The sequence below is a fragment of the Pogona vitticeps genome, chromosome 6 (assembly GCF_051106095.1).
Source record: "Pogona vitticeps strain Pit_001003342236 chromosome 6, PviZW2.1, whole genome shotgun sequence".
In the NCBI taxonomy this organism is placed as follows: Eukaryota; Metazoa; Chordata; class Lepidosauria; order Squamata; family Agamidae; genus Pogona; species Pogona vitticeps.
The window spans coordinates 39,691,197-39,716,316 of NC_135788.1; the positions used below are offsets into that span (position 1 = coordinate 39,691,197).

At 37.0% G+C, this 25,120-nt stretch overlaps 1 protein-coding gene across 18 annotated transcripts in view; it reads right to left on the reverse strand.

Annotated features, from left to right (window-relative positions):
* The window catches only part of SATB1 (SATB homeobox 1), a 136,685-nt gene that overhangs the window by 44,405 nt on the left and 67,160 nt on the right, over positions 1-25,120 (reverse strand). For 9 of the 18 annotated variants that reach the window (XM_073003365.2, XM_078377260.1, XM_073003373.2 and 6 more), the window contains 4 exons: positions 24,378-24,832; positions 6,812-7,024; positions 6,454-6,525; positions 1,175-1,330 (listed from right to left, as the gene is read on the reverse strand). In XM_073003365.2, coding sequence (XP_072859466.1) covers positions 1,175-1,330; positions 6,454-6,525; positions 6,812-7,024; positions 24,378-24,832 — 896 coding nt within the window. The remainder of the gene's footprint in view (positions 1-1,174; positions 1,331-6,453; positions 6,526-6,811; positions 7,025-24,377; positions 24,833-25,120) is intronic. The other 9 variants (XM_078377261.1, XM_078377259.1, XM_073003372.2 and 6 more) reach the window with 3 other exon arrangements.

Below are 25,120 nucleotides of genomic sequence, written 5' to 3' on the forward strand. Positions count from 1 at the left end.
TATGTGTATGTTCTTTTTCTTTCAAAACTGGGCACTCTCTTTTTCATTTATTTAAGATGGCTCCCTGTTTATATTTGAAACTTCTACTCTAATTTCTACACTATCCTGACAGAGTGAATGCAGACATGGGGACAGAAATACAATAGGGAGCGACAAAAGATTCAGGCCTGCACCTGTGCAGAGAATTAAAAAAAACACGCTGAAGAAAAAAAAAAGCCGCCTAGAGTGGTCAATATGATCAGATAGGCAGCGTATAAATGGAATAAATAAATAAATAAATAAATAAATAAATAAATAAATAAATAAATAAATAAATAAATAAATAAAGAGTTAGAATGAGGCAGGGGTCGCAAGGGGTTGTTCAGACATCCCTAGGCAGGGGTTAACAAAGACTTGTTCACAAGAGACCCAAATCCTGTTGCCTAATGTAAAAACACCACTAGAGCAGGCCCATTAAATCAATGGGGTTCTGGTGAATCAACTTCTGTGTAGGTTCAATGAATTCAAATGAGCCTACCCTAACTATAACTTTTCAAGGAGAAAGGCAGGGGAGAAATATTTTGAGTAAAACAAACAAACAAACAAACAAACAAACAAACAAACAAACAAATAATAACTATGCCAGGATAAATGGCAGTTTGGGAAGGTACATTTGAATTACTGAAACTTACAGAGTAGTTGATTCACCAGTTCCCCATTGATTCAATGGTCCTTCTCTACAGTGATTACTACACAAAGAAACAGGATTCTGGGCACTACTTTCAAAGTCTGATATGCAGACTTCTTTAAAAGGCTCCATCAAATTATTTTTAATATAGTAAATTTAGACTTTTTCTGTGGTGATATGGCATTCTTGAAATAATAAAAATGGAATGCTGATTCTGATTTTTAATTCCCAGGTCTATTACATAGTGGCTTCTCAGTGCATTTTTGCCAAAAACATAAATTTTTAAAATGGAATCTTACAAAATCTGGAGGAAGTAAAATATGTTTATGACACTTTGAATGCCACATAAAAACATTAATCTATCCTTACTTAACAGTTTGCAGTCTGTGATCATACTTCATTCTTTCTTTTCCCCTTCATGATGCCCAACTCAACTATATTTTGGAGGAGATATTGGAAAGGCAAAAATATAAAATTAAACTCACTAGACCCCAGTAAAAACCTTACCTGGCTTTTTGTTGCTGCAACCTTAGCAAATAGTGCTTGAGAAACTTTAGCTCTCTTCATTTCCTGCTGAATCTCATCATAAATGGAAGCATTAATGTTCATAGTATTGTTTTCTGGTTTTCCATTCCTTTCTGTTGCAATAGCAGTTGTTTTTACCTAGAAAATACAATACATGTCATAAGCAAAGAGAAAATATTCCCAGACAAAAAGCGCTCCATTTCTTAGCACGCACCGTAGTATTAAATGCTCTTAATTAAAAATGTTCCATTATATTTTTGGAAAGAGAAGGGGCACATGATATAAATTAAGATAAAAAATACTGATGATATATAAATGTATATTCCCAATGGTAGAGGGTTATACTGTATATCTGAGTTGTGATTCAATTTGTCATTTATGTTTTTGTTATATTAAAAAAATAAAAAGGGAAATATTCCTTGAAATTATGAGGGCTTACTTTCAAGTAAAGACAGAAATCACAAATTTTGCACATAATTAAATTTATATTGCGAACTCCATTTAAAAGCCTACATTCAATTGTTAAAAAAAAAACACAAGCAAGAAGATTTCTTTCTTTCTCTCTCTCTGGCTGCCATTTCAGTTCCTAAGATTGGTTACCCTCATGGCATATCTCTATCTCTTGCTGCAGAAGCAGAGGTTCTTTTTGAAGGTCCAGCCAGTCTTGATGTTATTCATCCAAGAAATCTATCCTCCACCTCTAGGTTTATCCTTGATACTCCCTTCAATGATGTATTGGACTCCAATGCAGTTAAGCAATGAAACTTATATAAATATTGACATGAATTTTCCATTGTTGTAATGGATCCACTCTTTTTAGAATGAACAATTACATTTAGACCTTACAGATAATTTGCTGTGTAATGTTCCTCTAACTCAGATGTTAAGTAATACTGGCTGAAATCTTGTTGCCAAGTGTAGTAAATCACACTAGAATAGGCCCATCAATTCATTGAGGATTTGGTGAATCAACTCCTCCATTAAATTCTATTTATTCTATGAACCTACTCTAGTGCAACCTAGTATGCTAAGCAAAAGGATTTCAGCCACTGAGTTAAATCTCAAGGAAGTGCATGGGATTTAATACAAATATAAAATTTACTTCTTTACAATAAATAAAAATCTGTCACTCCAACATGTAAGATTCATTAAAAAAATGAAGGTGCAGATAACATTATGGCCCCTCTTTCTTGGCCTTAGCTGTTCTATTTTCAGTACAGAAATGTATCAATGTTTCTACAAGGTAACACACATTGAGTGTTTCAAAGGTCAAGATAAAAACTAAGTATGACTTATTTTATTTATTTATTTATTTATTTATTTATTCAATTTATATGCCGCCCAAACTACCCAGAGGTCTCTGGGCGGCTTACAATAATTAAAATTCAATACAGCAAAAGATAAAATAATTAAAATACAATTAAAATACAATTAAAATTATCTATCTTTCAGTCCTGTCTCGTTTTATATGAGAGCTAGTGTGTGCAATGACTGCACTGTGTAGTGATCAATAGCTCAAAATTCAAATCCACAATGCTAACCAGGTGTTCTTGGGTGAGTCACAATATCTCAGGTGAGCCTTGTCCATTGGTGAGAGGTAAAGAAAATGGCCAGAATATGCCTGACTTTTTGAGAGAAGGTCAGGATAGGAAAATAAGGAATAAAATTATGTTTGTTCCAATGTTAACAAATAGTGCCCAAGTGCTCTGGATTTTACTAGATAGAATATAGTAGAAGTGTCTATTAAGTTCATTAAGTGTTTTCCCTTTCCTTGAAGTGCTTCTTCCCACTCCCCGAAACAACATTAAAGAGATTAGTGTAGCACACTAAATAATCTTGCACATCTCCCTTCAAAACATGCTCCTCCCAATTCCATTCATCCTATAAACTATTCCAGAGAAACAGAGATTTACTTTTTCCTTATGATTTAGGATCTGAAAATGTAACTGATTCTATTTATTAGGTGCAGAGTATATTTATTACTCTCATTGGCCAGAAGAATAACTACTAGTAGTACTACTATTCTTTTTATTGAACAAGACAAAGTCAAATAATTTAAGAGGCACATGTATTTTTGTCCTTGGTGTAGTTCGTGAATAACTCAGTCTTCCTCCCCACATTTCATACATTTTTTAAAATACTTTATTACCGTCAAAGACCAGTAAAAACAAATTAATATAAAATAGATACATATAATTACAATTTCGTAAGCTCATTGACTTGAGTCAATGAAGTCCTTAATTTTTTTTAACTTTCAGAGCTAGGTGACATAATCAATGACAAAGGAAATACATATGATTACAGTGTCATGTGTTACCAAGGCAATGGAGGGAAACCTCCATTAGATTTCCTTTCAAAAGTTACTACATTACTAATAATTAGAACTCAATCTTAGTTATATTTTGTAATTGTAATTTTATGTACACTATTTAAATATTTCAATGTTTCAAGGTTTACTTTATTTTACTTTTTACAAGCTATCTTGTTTCAGATAACTTTCAAGTGGTTTTAATTTGAATCAATAAAAAACAACATGAGCTATAATTTATAATAAAACTGCTCGCTCTCTGGTGGCTTGATTATACATCTGCTATAGATCCCTACAAGCTAGTAACTGCACTGAATGTGTATACATTGATGTACATCTTGAGTCACTAAAAGAAATATTTTTCTGGGGACTTCTCTGAACTAGAGAAAGGAATAATTTAATATCTATAATAAAAAGTGGAGCAGATTACATGGACTAAATTAGAGAAACTATGAAAAAGAACAAATACATTAATGTTTGCATACGAACACACATAAACATATTCATATGTACATGATGGCATGTAATACTACACACACAAACACACATACACACAGAGTATCGATACATAAATATCTTTGTTGACCAGAAGTAAACTGATCATTAAAATACCTTGTCCAAAAACCACCAAAGGCAAGGTCTTTCGCTGCTTGTAATGAACTGTAATAATCATAGAGCTCTTTTTTTTAAAGAGTTGAAGCCATATTATGTTTAGGACCAATCATCAATAAGGTTGATGAACTTGGGTTATAGGTCACTTGAGAAATTTTTCCTTGAAACTCTTGCATAAGAGATTAAGTGGGAAAATATTTTCCTCCCTTCCTAACAGTTTGTCTTCAGCTATTAAGAATACCATGGATGATTAGTCTGCTGTGCTCTAGTGAACATCACATTATATATTGTTAATTAACCTTCTAGAGCCTATCTATAAAGGTTTTTTTCATTGAAAGTATCAGTCTTAATTTAGTGTGATACTTTACCTTTTTTTTAAAAAAAAGGTTTCATAATACATGTATTAGATTTCCTGAAAGGATAAGTATGGATGGATCTTTGTTATCACAGCACATAAACTGTCAAAAATATTAAAACTATGCACCACCAAAAACTGTGACAAAAGCTGTTTTCTATATAGCACCATCAATACATATAGGGTACTTGGCAAAATATGAAACAAATGCCTAGAAAACTCTTATATCTAAATAGTAAGTAATAGTTATTTTTACATATTTATATTTGCATTTTTATTTTCTCTGAAAAAAAGAGCAGGGCAAAAAAGACTATGTATTAAATGATGGATAGTCATCATTTAATACATAGTCTCTTTTGCCCTGCTCCCTTTTTCAGAGAAAGTAATAATGTAAATATAAATAAGTAAAAGCAACTATTTTTGTTACTTGTGATGGTGGTAAAACTTTGCTAACATTTCTGTGAAACTCTCATAAGCTTCTGGTATCATCAGTCTAAGAAAAGATAATTTCCATTCCAAGGAGTTATTTAAATAAGTTTATAAAACACACCTCTCTGAGGAAATCTGCACTTATACTTCCTCAGGGCTGATTATAAAAATAGGACATTCTGGAACCATTCATATTTTCCAAATAGAACACAAACTGATGAAAACCCAAACAAGGAAATGAACAGGCTTTCACGAATATGAAGGATTACATTATTTTTCTCAGATGAAACAAAACAAAAAAAACCTTGTATAAATGTATTCCCATAAGTATTGTTTTAGTTCAGGAACAAAAATCTTTTTAATCCTGGTTTAGCTTTTAATATTACATCGCACATTAAAATTCGTAAAGTAGTTCATTCCAGGCAAAACAAACTACTTTTCAATACTGTTCTTCAAATAGTGTGAGAGGTATAATGAACTCAGTTGCTTTCATAACAGCTTTTTATCAGGATAAAGTTTACTACTCCATTATTACAGTGGCGCCTGGAAGCACAGTTATATTTAAATGTTAGTGTTTCTATTGTCCTTTCCATGGTGATTTCTCAAGAACAGAAGGCTGTATTTTGGACAGTTCAAATATGTTATTAAATAACGGTACAAAGATTGTCAATTACGACTATTTTCTGTATAATGAATGACAGTTTAGATTTCAAAGGCACTGAAACAATCTGATTTAAATGTTAAGTATACAGAAGGATATTTTCTGAAATTAAAAAGTCATTTTCACCTTGACTACCGGGATCTGAGAAGAAAACTTAGTTCGATGCACTTTGGCTCCAAATTTTCAGCAATGTTCATTTTTCACAAAATGGGCACATGTGTTTATTTCCAACCATGTCAATCATTAAAAGACAAATCCCCAATTAGTCGATCTTGATTGCCCTTTCAGAAATATGCCTTCCCATCAAACATTACTACATTTCTTGAAGTACAAGACTCTAATATTTGTATCTCTCCCACTAACTTGCCTGATATATTGTGCAACGAATGTACTGTATCTTGGAACTTCATCCGTAAACTAGTAATTTTTTAAAAGGGAAAGTCAATTCCCAGAAATGCAACAAAACAGTTTAAACAACACACAACACAAAAGGAGGAGATAGTGAAATGAAGGGCAGTACTCAGTAAATTCTTTGTTCTTATTTAGACTGTTTTGACTTAAGAAGATGCCTTCACAAGGAATTTTAAAGCTTTATCAAGATTTCTCACCTCCAGCCAAGGATAAGACTGGAGACCCGTCTCCCACCCTGTGAAGTTTCTGTAATGTGTGGAAAGCATTTCAAGTGTCTTTCCCTTTGAGAAGTGAAGTGCACACATAAGAGCAAGCACAGAAGGGCTGCCTGACTGTTATAAAAAAGATGCAAATAACTCATGTAATGCATTAAATTCTCAAACCAAGCAACCCAAACTGAATTCAGAAAATGGCCAATTCTGCAGGAAAGGGAGTCAATTCTGCACAGATCATGCAAGAAATCAGAAGTACAAAAATTTCCTCACCATCTTCACTGGTGAGAAGAATGCTGTAGTTTCTTGTTCCCACATATGAGATTGAAGAAAGGATTTACATTCCTATTGCACATAAGATTAAAAAAAAACAGAGCTAATACAACCTAAGTCCTTATAATAAATCTGGCCATTCCTATAGACTCCTAGCTTCATTTTTAAAATAATAATAAATACAAATCTCTGATATTTCACAGCTTGCAGAATGTTGAAACTACAAAATGTGACTGTATTTCCTATCCTCATTATAGTATTTAGATGAAATATTCTGCAGCATGTTTTTTTTTCCACACACATCAATAATTTTTACACACACAAAAAGCAGATCAGAAAAATTTAAAAGATGGTTTACTTGTGAAGGTCGGCTGGGGGGTGTGCTTATAAGGGGTGTGGGGCCCATAGCAGACGCTGCATTCAAACTCCGTTCTCTTTCGTCCTGGTATATTCGATCTCTTTCTGCTTCTGGCAGCTGCAAGAAATTCTGCATCGCCCGAAGGTTTACCAGTAAAGACTGTGAGGCGGTCTTGGGGTCCTCTTCCTTTCGCAGGATTTCTGACAGCAAGCCCTGTACAGGAAAAAATTGCAAAAATACACAAAGCCATATTATATTATACAGTTTTATACAGATACGGCTGATCATGTTTTTTTCCCCCTAACTTTAGAAAACATACAGTAAAAAGGCATTCATCCTGCATAGGAACATATTACTGACAATTTAGGTAGTGCACAGGAGAGCCTCAATTGTATTCTTAATTTTATTAAGCGTCTGCTTTATGCACAATACAAACTGAATCTGCTTAATTGGTTTGTTTTTTCTGACTTAACTTGCCATGAAATCTTTCTAATGCAGACAAGAATAAATAAAATCCAAGTATCCAGCATTATTACATTACTGTTATTCAAATCCTACAATAAAATATATATTCAACTTATGTAGACAGAAAGCTATTTCTGAAAATGTGGGACTACTTTACAACCTTTGAATGTTATATAGCGTAAAGCATTTACAAGTAAAACATAAGAGGCCAATTGACAAGTAGATGGTAATTTTGAAAACAGTACTTTGCACCTCTCTCCCGCTAATATTTGAAAAATAATCTGAACAGGTAATCATTGGAGAATATAGCTTGATTGGTTAAATTAAATATTTATCATGTGTCGACACTTCTCCTTTTCCACTTTCCAAATAACTTAAAAAATTAGTATGTCTCTCTCCCTCATGCACTCATGCTTGCAGAAAATTATTAAATAAAATCCAAGATTCCCAACTGACCCACAGACATGATTGTTTAGCTATTTATTTATGCATTTATATAGTTAAGATTCAAAGGAAAGATAGTTCTGAATTGCCACCCATGTGCTAATAACCCTTAGACAATCAGTTAAATTGGGGGGGAGAGACACTAGAAATCAAAGATTGTGTTGTTTAGGAGGCATATAGGAGAGCTTTGTGTTTTCTACTAAACCAGTCCATTCCTGGACTCACTGACAACAAATGGATAGCACAGATTTCTGGACATTTAACATTTCATCTCACAATAGCTTATGATTCCACAGGCAAGCTGTTACATGATTTTACACTCAGAATCTATCTCATCACTGTTATTTGAGGTTCAGAAAGGACTATTTCTTCTGGCCAATGATCCTCTATTTTTAACCACTCCAGGCAGCATATGACTTGCTCACTTGACATGGACTGACATTGTGTTTTGATCCTCAGGAAATCCTGAGAAGTTGCATCAACACTTGCTAATGCTACATATATACACTCAATGGATTGAGATTGTTGTCTCTGCAACATAAGTGATGAATTTAGGTTTTGCTTCTCTCCGCGACTATATCTGAAAGAGTAACTAAGGCTAAATACACCGCATTTTTCCGTGTATAAGATGCCCCCATGTATAAAACACCCCACACTTTTCTAAATTAAAATTTATTTCTTTGCAAGAAAGTGGAGGGGGAAAAGCAGGAGCTTTTCCCCCTCCATTTTCTTTGCAAAATGTGGAGGGGGTTGGAACAGGGATCAAAGCACTTTGATCCCTCCTCCCTCCTTACTTCTGAGTATAAAATGACCCTCAATTTTTCCTTCAATTATCTTAGGAAAAAGTGCCATTTTATAAACAGAAAAATACGGTATTTCCTGTTTAACAAGGTGGAAATCACAGTTACCCTGTTTCCCGGAAAATAAGACAGGGATTTATATTAATTTTTGCTCCAAAAACACATTAGGGCTTATTTTTAGGGGATGTTTTATTTTTTTTTCATGTACAACAATCTACATTTATTCAAATACAGTCATGTTGTCTTCTTCTGGTTGCTGCACAGTGGTGGAGGGCACTTAACTGGGGCTTATTTGGGGGGTAGGGTTTATATTATGAGCATCCTGAAAAATCATAGTAGGGCTTATTTTCAGGTTAGGTCTTATTTCAGGGGAAACAGGGTAAGAAAAAGCAGACAACCAGGAATGAGTAACGTAACAATAGAAGTAGAACAACAGTTTGAGGTCTCGGAGTTTAATAACGCATTAGGAAATGGTGGACATCTAAATTTGTTGATCTACAACAATTATCATATTTGACCAGTACTTCTACTGGCTGAGATTGTCATGCAACAAACAGTACTGGAAGGACATGGATTCCTAAACCTTAAATCTGACTCTAGAACCAAATACATTCACTCACAACTGAAATAAAAGAGCAATTTCAGAGTAGTACTTATAGTGTACAGTGGTGCCTCGCTTTACGATTGCCCCGTTTAACGATGAAACCGCATTATGATGAACTTTTTCCAATCACTTTTGCGATCGCAAAACGATGTTTCCTATGGGGGAATTTTGCTTTGCGATGATCGGTTCCCTGCTTCGGGAACCGATTCTTCGCAAAACGACGATTTTCCAACAGCTGATTGGTGGTTTCAAAATGGCCGCTGGGTAAACAAAATGGCCCCCACTGTTTTCTGGGATGGATTCCTCACTGCACAGGCAGCGAAAATAGCCGCCCTATGGAGGATCTTCACTGGACGGTGAGTTTACAGCCCTTTGGAACGCATTAAATGGGTTTTAATGCATTTCAATGGTTTTTTTCTTTTCACATTACATTTTCATTCTACAGCGATTTCGCCGGAACAAATTAATGTCGTAATGCGAGCCACCACTGTACTTATTTTTAAATGGATTCTTAATAAAGTTTTATCTTTTGGTGTAAGGTTCTCAGTATTTACAAAATCATAAAATACAGCAGTACATATACAATATTACATCCTTCCTGCATTTCCAAAATATCTGACAGGTGAAACATGATTTTATCTTGAAATGACAGAATCATATTTCATTGTTGTACTCAAATGATTGACTTCTAAGATGTAAGAATTTGTTGTACTTCTATTTTAATTAATAAACAACGTTGGCTGAAATCCTTCTGCTAAGCTCTGTGTGCACAACAAGAATTATGGGAGCAGCAGCAGCAAAGCATTGTTTAGACTTTCTTTGGTGATTTTAGAGCACAGACTGTGAACAGTTCATGTGTAGCTCAAAATCACCAAAGGAAGACTTTAATCAGCAGCAATTTGCAGCTGCTAATTATGTCATTCCTTATGCATATACAGAAAAGGAGTCCCATTGAGTTTAATGGTTCTCAGGAGAGTGGATACTGGATTCCATACTAGATTATCTTTTGTTCTAGATATTTTTACTCTATATCCTCACTTGTGTTCAAGATGGTCAAAGCTGTGTGGTTATCTTTACTTTTTTTAAAAAAAAATCATCGAACTATCCACTGGCCTGAGTTTAATGGTTGAGCAAGACATGACTCCCAGTCTTCCCCAGAAAACTGTTAACACTAATATTCTACTCACTATAGCACATATTCCAAGCATGATTCTACTAAAACACACAACCCAGTTCTTACCATGATTCCTGAGAAGTTTATCCCAGTCATTTCAATGACACTGATGAAACCTAAATGTGCTTAGGATTGCTGTCTTAAACAGATATCCACAGGATATTAGCTCAATATTATATTTTTTCTTGCATACAATACTCACCAGTTCTGATTAAGAAAGGTATGAATTTAGCATAATGTGCTTTTGGGAGAGATTAATATCCATGATTAAATATAATTCCAACCTATTATTACGCATTTAGAAAGAGATGGCACTGTGGTTTACTGATCATGTTTACATCTTTGAAGATTTGTAAATGGTAGTGTTGTGCACTATCACACAGTGCTTGTGGTTGACTGATCTATTTAATGGATGGTGCAGAAGCAGAAACTTCTATAGTAATCCAGGTTTGTCTCTGAACCACACTCACCTCTCAAAAAACTCAATAATGCCAACTTCAGCTAAGAGATGTTTGGATGCATCTCTGTGTAAGCTACTGCTGTAGCCAAGGCCAGAGCTTGAAAACACTTGTATTAACATTAAATTAAAAATTAATTAATCTATGTTAATGATTTTAGTAAGACATTACTGTATTTCTTCTTTTTAAAAACCAATAAAAATTTAGTAATGGCAAGACTCCAATCACCCCTGGACAATAAATTTAACTTTTAAAATCTTGGGCCAGTATTGTCCTGTTAGCTTCAAATAGTAGATCCACTCGCAAAATGGTACTTACATGGTTGTTGACATACTATGGTTGTTGACATACCATAAATTTATTTAATGGCTGAAATCCTATTGCTTAGCATAAGAAATCATGTAACATTCAGTCCAGTTCTAGCTAACAAAGAAAAAGACTTTGCCATGATACTTGGGAGCACATGTGCATGTAACAATCCTCTCTCTCTCTCTCTCTCTCTCTCTCTCTGTGTGTGTGTGTGTGTGTGTGTGTGTGTGTGTGTCAGTGTGTGTGTGTGTGTGTGTGCGTGCGTGCGTGCGTGTGCGTGCTCTAGAACTGTAGCAGGGACTTTTGCTGGCTAGGAACACATTAAATGTGATGAATTTTCTTACACTAAGCAACAGGATTACAGCCAGTGGATCTAAACTCTAATTAGGATTAGTACTAAAATCTGGGCCATTTTTTAACACATTTTAGATAACAAAACTATTTTAATTTATTTCCAGGCTTTGTTCATGTCTCTTGAATGGGAAGAGACCTGAAGCAAACACATATTAGTTACCTGTCTGCGTGGAGAGCGTCAATATACACTTTAGGTTGCAGGTGCCAATGGAATTGGTTACAATGAGGTTGAGGAAAGATCCTCCTGTATCTAGTCTGTTCTTGTTTAAGTACATGAAGAATTTAATTCTTGCTGAAGAATGCCTCAAGCATAATTATTAGAATGTTAGAGCAAAGTTTGATACTGATTTCATCCACAATATAATCTGGTTGATGAGCATCTGAATCTGGTTGATTCTAGCATGAACCAGGAGAAACTGTCTAAAGAAAGACAAAACTGGTTGGTATTATATAGATTTACTGTATATATGTCCTCTAAAGCCTCACAATGTATAAGCAAGTGCTTTCTATAAGACCTAAGGATTTATAATCTAACCTGGATACCCCAGTTTGGAAACCATTGCACTGATAGTTTTCTCAAATAATATTGTATGTTCTCCTGTAAAATCTTCAGGTAAGCAAATAAATAAAAACTCTCTCTGTAGAGAGATATGCCAATACAATTGTGGCCCTGTGGAAATATCTGTATATGGAAAGAAACTGCTTCCCATCAAGCGTTTCCCTAAAGGAAAGGATAGAAACACAGAATAATGAAGTTGGAAGGGGCCTGTAGGGCCACTGAGTCCAACTCCCTGCTCAATGCAGGAATATTGCAGGACAGAGCAGTCTTTTCAGTATGATGACCCGTTTTTGATTTCTGAGAAACCCTTACACTTCCTCATCTCTCCTTTACCATCATCCAACTCCCATTTAACAATTTTTTTTATCTAGATCTAAAAATAAGCACCAAAAACTTAGCAAAAAAAAGTAGTTTTTTTCAAGTCATAGAAAGTGGATAGAATAGTGGTTTACCTTAAGAAATAACAGAAACACCACAAATTTAGTATGACGGAAGATCAAAATCTTGTGGTGTTGTGCCTTTCTTGGAACTTCTCCATGTCCATCTAGGGAGCATGTTCCCCATTATGGGAAAAAGTGTAATAGAGGGTAGTGGACCATAGGCTCTTATCCCTTTCTGCCTATGAGTGCAATTGTCCTTTCCTGAACACTTTTTATCTCTGATACAAATAAATAGTGGGCCAGCTGGTACTTTTTAGAAGCCCATATTTGGTCACAGAACTTTCAACCGTATTTTGTAATATATACAAAGAACACAATGATTGAAATTTGCCTTTGCTGCTGCTTTATGTTGTTTGGGTTTTAAGTCCTGAAATGCCACAAACATTTTGCCTGACTTTTCTGGACATATACTTGGCAGGCACCAGGTGCAGCACCTCTTCCCTGTTGGCACTAAAGATGGACACCTAATGGTTGACCTAATGGTCAAACAGGTGTTCTACAGTTCAGTGCCTTGCCCCCTCCATTGGGTGCCCACTTGGAAGCAACACCCTGGCTTTCCTGCCCTGCCACCTCCAGGCATTACCTCTGAGTGGGCACCTGCTGGAGGGGGTGGAGCACTGAACAATGGAACACCTATTCAAATCAGCATGAATCACTGAACATGCTTATCCTCTAGTTGGCACTACAAACGTGAATCTTCATCCCTAAAGAGGCCCAGTACTGGATTCACTAAGGCAATTAAGACAATTTTATTTGAACAGGCATCTTAGCTTATTTTGCCTGTTTCTGCCTTTCAGTTATAGTTTTATTGGTTGATTATGGTGGTCTTACACTACATTCACAACTCTGAATACATATGTACAGAAAAATGTATAAGTAATAGAAATACATACATAGATGGGTTAATATAGAAAAAGTTATTTATCAAATTTAAATTTAGATTAAAAGTTTTACTTATACTTCTTTAGCAGACTTCTGCCATGCATGAAACAAGAGAGATGTGTGCATTAATGTGTTTGAGAGACTGATTTTATCCCCCACAGTGGAATCAATGTAAGCCATAGCTACAAAAAATAAACAAAATCTTTACAAATCATCGCTAGTATATTTCATTAGTAATTGCAGAAAAAAATATTCAATAAATATCAGTGCTCTCAAAAGCTAATTATGAATTCTTTAAAATGGGAGATTAATGGAAGTGTCTGCCAATATGAACTAAAACATAGCCTGTCTGGCCCCCAGTTTGTCTGCTCTTTGAACATAATCACTGATTCAGATAGATTTTATCAGGCTCATAGAACTTCAAAGCTCTCCCGAGAAAAATGTGATTCAATGAAACGTCTCCCCCCCAATATGCAGAACATCCTTGTATGTTGTCTCATTGCAGTGGATTGAAATCTCATATCCAGGTGGAAGATTATTTTCAAACTCCACCCGCAAGCTTGGAGACCTGCCAAGTAAGTTATAAGCAGACACATTTATCTTCGTCGCTTATTAGCAAGAGGAGAGCTGTCATGATAGTGTAATAGCACCTTTTTACCTTTTACTCAAACAGTGATATGGGTAGTGTGCTTTTTCTTAAATTACACTATGAAGAATTATATGAACACAGTGGCAATTTCTGTTATACTTAAGCAGGCAAATTTCCCTCCCCCACATAATTTGCAGAACTCAAATTCAATAATACATTACAGGATGGTCCATTACTGTTATCAATTTTGAATAATCCATCTTCATTCTTCATTTTACTGGAAAATAAGCAGTATGCCAAAGAGAAAATGAAAAAGGAAGAAGGGAGAAATGAAGAAAGCCCAACTAGGTGATCTGGGTAAATCTTTGATGCGGCCTTAAAATTACTGTGAATACCTTTGCACTCTGGCCAGGCAATTTGTCTGAGATCTGCTTTTTGAGTGTGTTAAGTCCATATGCATAAAGATCAGAACACAAATTACTTACAGGTACGCCCCCCCCCCCTCAAGCTGTGGCTGTCAAAGAGCATGTCAAGGTACTTGGAAACAGATGCAGTGATCAGGACAATTACAGCCTGCTGTCAACATGAGAGGATGGGACCTTTCTCCCATATATTTATTTAAAAGAAACAAGTCCCTTCGTCTAGTGTCTCTCAAGATGTCTTGATCTGGCAGACTGTCATTTCCCCCCAGTTCACTAAGGAGCGGTATAGGGTTTCAACGGGGGGGGGGAGAAGTGGTAGAAAAAACTGAACTGAAAAATTGTATATTTTTATTAGAATATTAAATATTAACTTTTTACTGTACATGTTGTTGCAAAAATTAAAAAAAATGCCTATCATTACCACAGTTATTGTTTCAATTTTATCTAGAATTGCAATAGTAATTTCTAAAGACTACACAATTCCCTTATTGGCTGTGAGGCTGATTTTAAAACTATGAGCAAATAAGAAACTTTGTGAACTATATACTGTACACGACAGCTTAGCATCTCAATGGGTAGGAGCATCTGTGTATAAAAACTGCTGAAATCTGTCGGCCAAACATGAGCCTCAAGAAATATTTCTATGAGCATGACATTTTCCTCACCCTGTGCAATATGACATCATATGCTGGAACATATAAACTGAAGTGCTAAAGCTTAAGAGTGTTAGACTTCTGAGAATATATTCCTGGCTGGTGCAGACCAGCAAATGGCATCTTGCATCATTTTATCTCATAATAGTTTATAATTCTACAATGAACAACCACCTAAGAAGCAGGGTATATAGTCTTATCAATTTCTCAATTAAGTAAAAGTAAAGAGTGCGGAATCTTTCTGCGGGCTTTGCCAGGGCCTCACTAAAGGATGTACTGACTGTGCATCTAGAAGCAGTACTCTCTGAAATAGTGTAACTCAGAAAACATGTTAAAAGTTAGAGTGCCAACTGGAATTACCTCTGGAACGTAAACAACTAGCTTTCTTTCCACATCTAATTGTGGAGACGCTCACAATGAAGGAGCCCTGGGGAAAAATGTTGTAAGAGCAGGAAAAATGGCAAAAGAATATCTTTTTCTGAAAAAAAAAAACAGTACCATCATATTTGGAGACTGAAAATAATGGAGTAAAATCCTAGACCATATTTAATAGTAGCAGCATCAAGGGACAAAAATAGAATTGAGAATATGAACAAAAATGCAGCAAATTCATTTGCAACTACAAGTTGTGCTATCAGCATTTGGTGGATAATACATTGATTTGTTTTACCTATAATTTCAAATATAAAGTATAAAACCTGAAACCTGGAAAAATGACTTAATGGTATGCAAGAGGGAAAAATAACTATAGCAGCTCATGAGGTCAGTATTAAGGTTTTAACACAGCAGAACAATGATATTAGTAAAAGCCCTTCATTCTAGCACACCAGCCAAAATGACGTTATTAGCAGACTTCCTAATAAGACAAATAATACTTTCTCTGCATTTTCTTCAGTGCATAGAGACACTGCCCGTGCTATCCAAATAGCTTCACATGGTGATGGAAAATACACATTATTCCTTGAACTACCCCTCTTTTTTCACTGCAGTAGTTCTTGATTGTCCAAAAGTCAATCAACAATATATTCAGTTCACAAGATAAATTCAACATAGTTTAACATACCACAATGTATATTTCTACACATTCAACTTAGTTAAATTCAGCAGCTGCAAAATTACCCAAGTCATTCCTCCACTTCAATGGAAGAAACCATAGAGCTGGGAAAAAAATCACAAATATTTTCATGTTTCAAAGAGGTATTGAATAATGAAACACAAATTGCTAGCATGCACTGGATTATGGAGAAAGCCAGAGAGTTCCAGAAAAAACATCTACTTCTGCTTCATTGACTATGCAAAAGCCTTCGACTGTGTGGACACCAAACTATGCCAAGTCCTTAAAGGAATGTGAATGCCTGACCACCTTATCCATCTCCCGAGAAATCTATATGTGGGACAGGAAGCAACGGTTAGAACTGGATATGGAACAACTGATTGGTTCAAAATTGGGAAAGGGGTAAGAAAAGGCTGTATATTGTCTCCTTGCTTATTTAACTTATACGCAGAATACATCATGCAAAAGGCTGCACTGGAGGAATCCCAAACTGGAATTAAGATTGCCGGAAGAAATATCAACAACCTCCCGATATACAGATGATACCACTCTGATGGCAGAAAGTGATGAGAAATTAAAAAACCTCTTAATGAGGGTGAAAGAGGGGAGTGCCAAAAATGGTTTGAAGCTCAACATCAAAAAAACTAAGATCATCACCTCCTGGCAAATAGAAGGGGAAGATATGGAGGCAGTGACAGATTTTACTTTCTTGGGCTCGATAATCACTGCAGATGGTGACAGCAGCCACAAAATTAAAAGACACCTGCTTTTGGGGAGGAAAGCAATGACAAACCTTGACAGCATCTTAAAAAGCAGAGACATCACCTTGCTGATAAAAGTCTGCATAGTCCAAGCTATGATTTTTCCTGTTGTGATGTATGGAAGTGAGAGCTGGACCATGAAGAAAGCTTACCGCTGAAGAATTGATGCTTTTGAATTGTGGTGCTGGAGGAGACTCTTGAGAGTCCCTGGACTGCAAGGAGAACAAACCTATCCATTCTAAAGGAAATCAACCCTGAGTGCTCACTGGAAGGACAGATCCTGAAGCTGAGGCTCCAATACTTTGGCCATCTCATGAGAAGACTCCTTGGAAAAGGCCATGATGTTGGGAAAGTGTGAGGGCAAGAGGAAAAGGGGACGACAGATGATGAGATGGGTGGACAGTGTCATCGAAGCTACCAACATGAACTTGACCCAACTCCGGGAGGCAGTGGAAGAAAGGAGGGCCTAGCGTGCTCTGGTCCATGGGGTCACGAAGAGTCGGACACAAGTAAGCAACTAAACAACAATAACAAGATTTATCACGGCTTAGGATGATGGACCTTGCAGATCAAGTTTGGATAATAATGATCAAACACTGATTGTACTGATGAAGTATAATCAATGCACTGATGAAGTATAATTAACCCAAACTACTAAAAATTGGAATTAAAACACATTAAAATAGGAATTTTCATATTGTTGTAGGGAAATTTAGTGGGGGAAAGTAACTGGAGAAAAAAGTGAACTGCTAAAGACTGAATACAACACATGAAACTGCAAGCTCTGCTTGTCTTAATGTTTAGGAGATACAGTCAATTGGGCTGTTGTGAAACAGAGATGCCCATGAATCAAAAAAATAGCCATTTCTCATGATTCACAATTCGAGGTAAATGAATTATGATTTTTTTCCTGATGAATCCATTTGTTGATCTGTCTTGACTTTAAAACCCTATAAAACATCCCGCCAGACGCCTAGAGACACCAAAATTACAGACAAGCTTCCTCGGACTCTCCTCTACAAGTCCTGCAACTTTGGTTAAGTGTGGGTTTCAGATGTTCGAGGTAGACAACAACAAAGAGGGCCTCCTGAGGAAAGTTCCCCCCAGCACTTAGAGATACTAAAATTGCAAAGAAAGATCTCCTCACTTTCCTCTACAGTCCCTCCAGGTTTGGTGAAAACTGGGTTCTGGACATTCAAGTTACATACCCACAAAGTGGGTCCTTCCCCAGGGAAGCGCCCTTTAGCTTAGGAAAAACCTAATCTCCAACTCGGAGGGATTGTAGAGGAGAGTCAGGGGAAGCTCCTCTGCAATTTTACTGTCTCTAGCTGCTGGGAGAGGGGGAAATGTTATAGCTTAACCAATAAAAATCACTAAAAATTCTTCAATTCATATTCTTCAGGAGCTTTGTGTCTGATGAATACGAATCAACAAATTAGCGATTTTTGCCAAATTTCGCAATTCATTTTTTAATTCATGCCCATCTCTAGTCACAGCTAAAGTGTTGGAGAGTGCACAGAGCGGAATGAACCTGCCCTGGTGCAATGTGGCACTGAAGACTGACTGTTCTAGAAGCCTTATAGATACTGCTGACAGCGATTACCTGTAACAGTGAAAGTACAATCAAAATAATTGGTGATGCATGAACAGAACGTCTGTAGATGAAGTTCGCTAGTGCAATTTTACAGTCCATGCCTATAGGCCCTCTTTTTTTTAAAGTAAATGTCACTAGAATCCCCCAGTTTTTTTTGAAAAAAAACCTGTTTCCAACAATACAAGAGATCTATCAAAACTGAGAGTCTGGAATAATTAAAAACAGTCTATCAAAATACTTTGAAAGGGCTTTCCCTGTATTCCCCTATTTCTCTCTCCTTCTCTCAGTTTGTTTTGTTTTTGGCCTTTTGGCCTTTATTGCACAAATAAATCATAACAAAAATATTTGACCCAAATGAATATACAGGGGTCTTCCTAGAATGCTTAGTTTAGAATTTACTACCATGAGAGGATCAATTCTTTGGAGTGTTTATTTGGTTTCAAAAGAAACTGTAAAATTCTTTTCAGTTTAGCACGTTAGTTACTTTGGGTATTCTGAGAAAATTCCCCTGCTCTGACTTTCATATCCTTTTAAAATCCCTTTTACAATATGTTTTTAGAACTCCCATGTCAGTATATTTTATCATCTACAGGTATAGATTAAATTTTAATCCTTTTTAATCATTAAAAAGACTAAAAATATTGCTAAAACCTACAAAGAGATTTCTATGCCTATGTAAAGATTTCTTTGACAAACGTTTCAAGTATTATTTATTCAAGTATGTGTTGTGTCTCATTATCCCCATTATTTATTGAAATGCTTATACTTAAGGAATTTGATTCAATTTTTATGGAGGTTGTGTTGTTTATTAACAGAACTAAATTTAAATTTTATTGATAACCTCTTGTAGCCTTCTAACAGAATTTCATTTTTGTTTGGTTGTTCTTTCTGTATTATTATGGAAAGAATTTAATGCTGGGCTTTTGCTGGTGGAATAGTGGAATCCAGCAGAAACCTTGCCACTGCACTCCCCTAGATATCTCTGATTTCCAGACATCTCTCAGGGTTTCAGACAGGAGTGAAGGCTAGTTCCATGTTGGATTTAATTCTGCATTTAGTTCAACATGCGATTATGTACAGAATTAGGTTTTCTTCTGGAAAAGAAAGAGGCTAAAACTTCAAACTGAACAAAAATACTTATTCTTTATTAGGGGGAATACGTTCTGAATAGATGGGTTACATTTCTAATTCTTGGATTGTCTTCTCATGTCAGTGACCTGCACTTTTTAATTTTTTTGTATTAAATATTTATTTATATTGGCTGAATATCTCAGTGAGATAGGGTTGGGAGTTTGATAACCCAGTATGTATCCTGGGATAAGAGCCAGCCTGTGCAGCCTTCTCCTTCATGGATTGCTGCCTTGTCGTGGCGAAGGGGCTTGAGTAACTCAGAGAAGCTATGGGCTATGCCGTGCAGGGACACCCAAGACGGACAGGACATAGTGGAGAGTTCCGACTAAACGCAATCCACCTGGAGTAGGAAATGGCAATGCCACTCCAGTATCTTTGCCAAGAACACCCCATGATCAGAAACAAAAGGCTAAAAGATATGACGCTGGAAGATGGGCCCCTCAGGTCGGAAGGCGTCCAACATGCTACTGAGGAAGAGTGGAGGACAAGTACAAGTAGCTCCAGAGCTAATGAAGTGGTTGGGCCAAAGCCGAAAGGACGCTCAGCTGCAGACGCGCCTGGAAGTGAAAGGAAAGTCCAATGCTGTAAAGAAAAATACTGCATAGGAACCTGGAATGTAAGATCTATGAACGTTGGGAAGCTGGAGGTAGTCAAACAGGAGATGGCAAGAATACACATCGACATCCTGGGCATCAGTGAACTAAAATGGACAGGAATGGGCGAATTCAGCTCAGATGATTATCATATCTACTATTGTGGGCAAGAATCCCGTAGAAGGAATGGAGTAGCCCTCATAGTCAACAAAAGAGTGGGAAAAGCTGTAATGGGATACAATCTCAAAAATGATAGAATGATGTCAATACGAATCCAAGGCAGACCATTCAACATCACAATAATCCAAGTTTATGCACCAACCAGCATTGCTGAGGAGACTGAAATTGAACAATTCTATGAAGATTTACAACACCTTCTAGAACTGACACCAAAGAAAGATGTTCTTCTCATTCTAGGGGACTGGAATGCTAAAGTAGGGAGCCAAGAGATAAAAGGAACAACAGGGAAGTTTGGCCTTGGAGTTCAGAACGAAGCAGGACAAAGGCTAATAGAGTTTTGTCAAGAGAATAAGCTGGTCATCACAAACACTCTTTTCCAACAACACAAGAGGCGACTCTATACATGGAAATCACCAGATGGGCAATATCGAAATCAGATTGATTATATTCTCTGCAGCCAAAGATGGAGAAGCTCTATACAGTCAGCAAAAACAAGACCTGGAGCTGACTGCGGTTCTGATCATCAGCTTCTCATAGCAAAATTCAAGCTTAGACTGAAGAGATTAGGAAAAACCACTGGGCCACTCAGGTATAATCTAAACCAAATCCCTTATGAATACACAGTGGAAGTAAAGAACAGATTTAAGGAACTAGATTTGGTGGACAGAGTGCCTGAAGAACTTTGGATAGAGGCTCGTAACATTGTCCAGGAGGCAGCAACGAAAACCATCCCAAAGAAAAGGAAATGCAAGAAAGCAAAGTGGCTGTCCAACGAGGCCTTAGAAATAGCAGAGAGGAGAAGGGAAGCAAAATGCAAGGGAGATAGGGAAAGTTACAGAAACTTGAATGCAGACTTCCAAAGAATAGCAAGGAGAGACAAGAGGGCCTTCTTAAATGAACAATGCAAAGAAATAGAGGAAGATAACAGAAAAGGAAAGACCAGAGATCTGTTCAGGAAAATTGGACATATTAGAGGAACATTTTGCGCAAAGATGAACATGATAAAAGACAAAAATGGGAGGGACCTAACAGAAGCAGAAGACGTCAAGAAGAGGTGGCAAGAATACACAGAGGAATTATATCAGAAAGATTTGGATATCCCGGACAACCCAGACAATGTAGTTGCTGACCTTGAGCCAGACATCCTGGAGAGCGTAGTCAAGTGGGCCTTAGAAAGCCTGGCTAACAACAAGGCCAGTGGAGGTGATGGCATTCCAGTTGAACTATTTAAAATCTTGAAAGATGATGCTGTTAAGGTGCTACATTCAATATGCCAGCAAGTTTGGAAAACTCAACAGTGGCCAGAGGATTGGAAAAGATCAGTCTACATCCCAATCCCAAAGAAAGGCAGTGCCAAAGAATGCTCCAACTACCGTACAATTGCACTCATTTCACACGCTAGCAAGGTTATGCTCAAAATCCTACAAGGTAGGCTTCAGCAGTATGTGGACCGAGAATTCCCAGAAGTACAAGCTGGATTCCGAAGAGGCAGAGGAACTCGAGACCAAATTGCCAACTTGCGCTGGATTATGGAGAAAGCCAGAGAGTTCCAGAAAAAATATCTACTTCTGCTTCATTGACTATGCGAAAGCCTTTGACTGTGTGGACCACAGCAAACTATGGCAAGTTCTTAAAGAAATGGGAGTGCCTGACCACTTTATCTGTCTCCTGAGAAACCTATATGTGGGACAGGAAGCAACAGTTAGAACTGGTCATGGAACAACTGAGTGGTTCAAAATTGGGAAAGGAGTACGGCAAGGCTGTATATTGTCCCCCAGCTTATTTAACTTATATGCAGAATACATCATGCGGAAGGCTGGACTGGAAGAAACCCAAGCCGGAATTAAGATTGCCGGAAGAAATATCAACAACCTCCGATATGCAGATGATACCACTCTGATGGCAGAAAGTGAGGAGGAATTAAAGAACCTTGTAATGAGAGTGAAAGAGGAGAGTGCAAAAAACGGTCTGAAACTCAACATCAAAAAAACTAAGATCATGGCCACTGGTCCCATCACCTCCTGGGAAATAGAAGGGGAAGATATGGAGGCAGTGTCAAATTTTATCTTCCTGGGCTCCATGATCACTGCAGATGGAGACAGCAGCCCTGAAATTAAAAGGCGCCTTCTTCTTGGGAGGAAAGCGATGACAAATCTTGACAGCATCTTGAAAAGCAGAGACATCACCTTGCCAACAAAAGTCCGAATAGTCAAAGCTATGGTTTTTCCTGTCATGATGTATGGAAGTGAGAGCTGGACCATAAAGAAAGCAGACCGCCGAAGAATTGATGCCTTTGAATTGTGGTGCTGGAGGAGGCTCTTGAGAATCCCCTGGACTGCAAGGAGAACAAACCTATCAGTTCTAAAGGAAATCAACCCTGAATGCTCACTTGAAGGACAGATCCTGAAGCTGAGGCTCCAGTACTTTGGCCATCTCATGAGAAGAAAAGAGTCCTTGGAAAAAACCTTGATGTTAGGAAGGTGTGATGGCAAGAGGAGAAGGGGACGACCGAGGATGAGATGGCTGGACAGTGTCTGCGAAGCAACCAACATGAACCTGACACAACTCCGGGAGGCAGTAGAAGACAGGAGGGCCTGGCGTGCTCTGGTCCATGGGGTCATGAAGAGTCGGACACGACTAAACGACTAAACACACAAACACACGTGCAGCCTTGGGCAAGCTGCACAATCTCAAAATGCCCCTAGAAGAAGGGAACTGTAAATCAAATAACTCTAGAAAACCTTGGAAATGGTCAACATAAGTCAGAACAGACTTAATGGCATGCAATTATTTATACAGTGTGACGTAGTGAACAGAATGACAGACTAGGATTTAGGAGACCTGAGTTTGAATCTCTTCTTGGTCATGGAAATTCACTTGGGAGTGAAACTAGTAAAACCACTTTTTAAATATTGTAATTACCTTGAGAGCCCTACTAGAGTAGCTACTGGAGGATTCCAACTTGATAGTATACAACAACAAATTAGATGTTTAAATCACTTATGACAACTGGTATATAATGTTTTAATACCATGTCACTCTGTGTAATGTCTGATATCTCTTTATGTCCCATGAATTTTGATTATTTTTGTGTGAATATATTTGGTTCACCCTTCCTCTTTTATAATTTATTTCCTGGGATCACAAAGTGGCAAGACAGTGATGAGTGATGCTGATGTCTGCTATTTGCTTTTCAGTTTCAAAGTATTAATGAACACCATCATATCTCTGTAGTATACCAAGTGCAGGAAGTACAGAAAGATGTCAGGAGCAGGGGACACTATGTCACTCAAGTTAGAGAACACTTGCACAAACACAGTCTCAATACCAAATACAATCAAAAATTAAATAGTGCTGGTGCAATTCTACTGATGCAGTACTATTACTACTATCATTCACCATTGCTTCTTCTTGAATTGTAATTCATTCTTCTCCCATACCATCCATAGGAAGAATATCAGCAAAGCAGAGTAAGTAAAAAAATACAAAACCAAGAATGGATTGGAGAAGAAACATAACAAGGACAACTTCAATATTGTTATAAGAAAAGGGATATTTAACAGATTGTGACTTACAATCCTAACACTATATAGCCCAACTATTATTGGAACTTTGTTTAGGACAACAACATGTATACTTCTTCACTCAGTAGGAAGTGAAATGAGCTAGAAATGTAGGCAATACAAAAATGTAGCACATTATTACAGGAGGAAGCTACTTCTCATAAACACTAAAGCTGTACTGTTTTAACTGTTCCTTAGCATGGGAAACAAGGAAACTATATATAGATAAATGATTAATATAATGTTCTTTTTGAACTGCTTGGTTTCCCAAATAATTGTTAATAAATTTTAAAAGGTAAGAGAAACAGTTAAATGTTGTTAACATTTCCTAGTGCAAGAATGTGATAAGAATTATACTTACTTCAAGATAAGGGTAGGTGGGACACAACCTAAGTTTAGTTAGAATAATAACCAGTTTTGCACTCTGTGTCCATCATGTGTTACAATTCTATGTTACTGAAAACAACAGAATAATGAACACAGCAGATGGGTGAAAATTAATCTTGTTTCTTTTCTTTTTTTAAAGAAGTGTCTAACCTGAGTTCTGTTAAATGCCACACGTGCAAAAACTGCCTGCGAGATTCCTGCTCGTTTCAATTCATCACGCACCCACTGGTAGATTTCGGAAGACACCTCTGTGTTCGTTGAGACCTGCTGCTCCAACGGCTTGTTCATGGATCTGCTGACAGGAGGAGGATGGTTCAAGTACTGCTGATTTAAGGACTGTTGGGCTAGAAGTCTGTTCACTGCATACTGCTGGTTTAACAGCTGGGCCATTACAAGCTGCTGATTTACCAACTGAGGACTAATGGGAGTAGATACAAGTCCAGGGTGCAGGTTTGGAAGAGGGGTCCGAACAGATGGTTGACTGCTATGAGAAAGCTGAACAGGGGATGGAGGCTGTTCAGCTGTGTTCCCTGGGACTGGCTGGTGACCAAAGTTGACATGGTTGGCACCTTGTTGTGATAGTTCAGAAAGGCTATCCATTTCCGCTACAGAGGGAAAACAAGAAATATTATTTACCTAGATGAAATGGTTTACTGGTATGTATCAAACAGGAGAGTTCAACATTTTTATTCTGTTTAATTTAGGGGATCCTAACAATGCAACATCATTAGTATTTGTTCAGACATTTCTAGCAAACGCAAATAAGTTTAGGAAAACCATTTCTTTTTCTAAGAGCAGATGATTTTAACATCATATAGCTTACTTGAAACTAATGTCTTGGGTAGAGGAGAGGAGGTAAAACATCTGAAACATTTACCCTGGTACCAAATCTG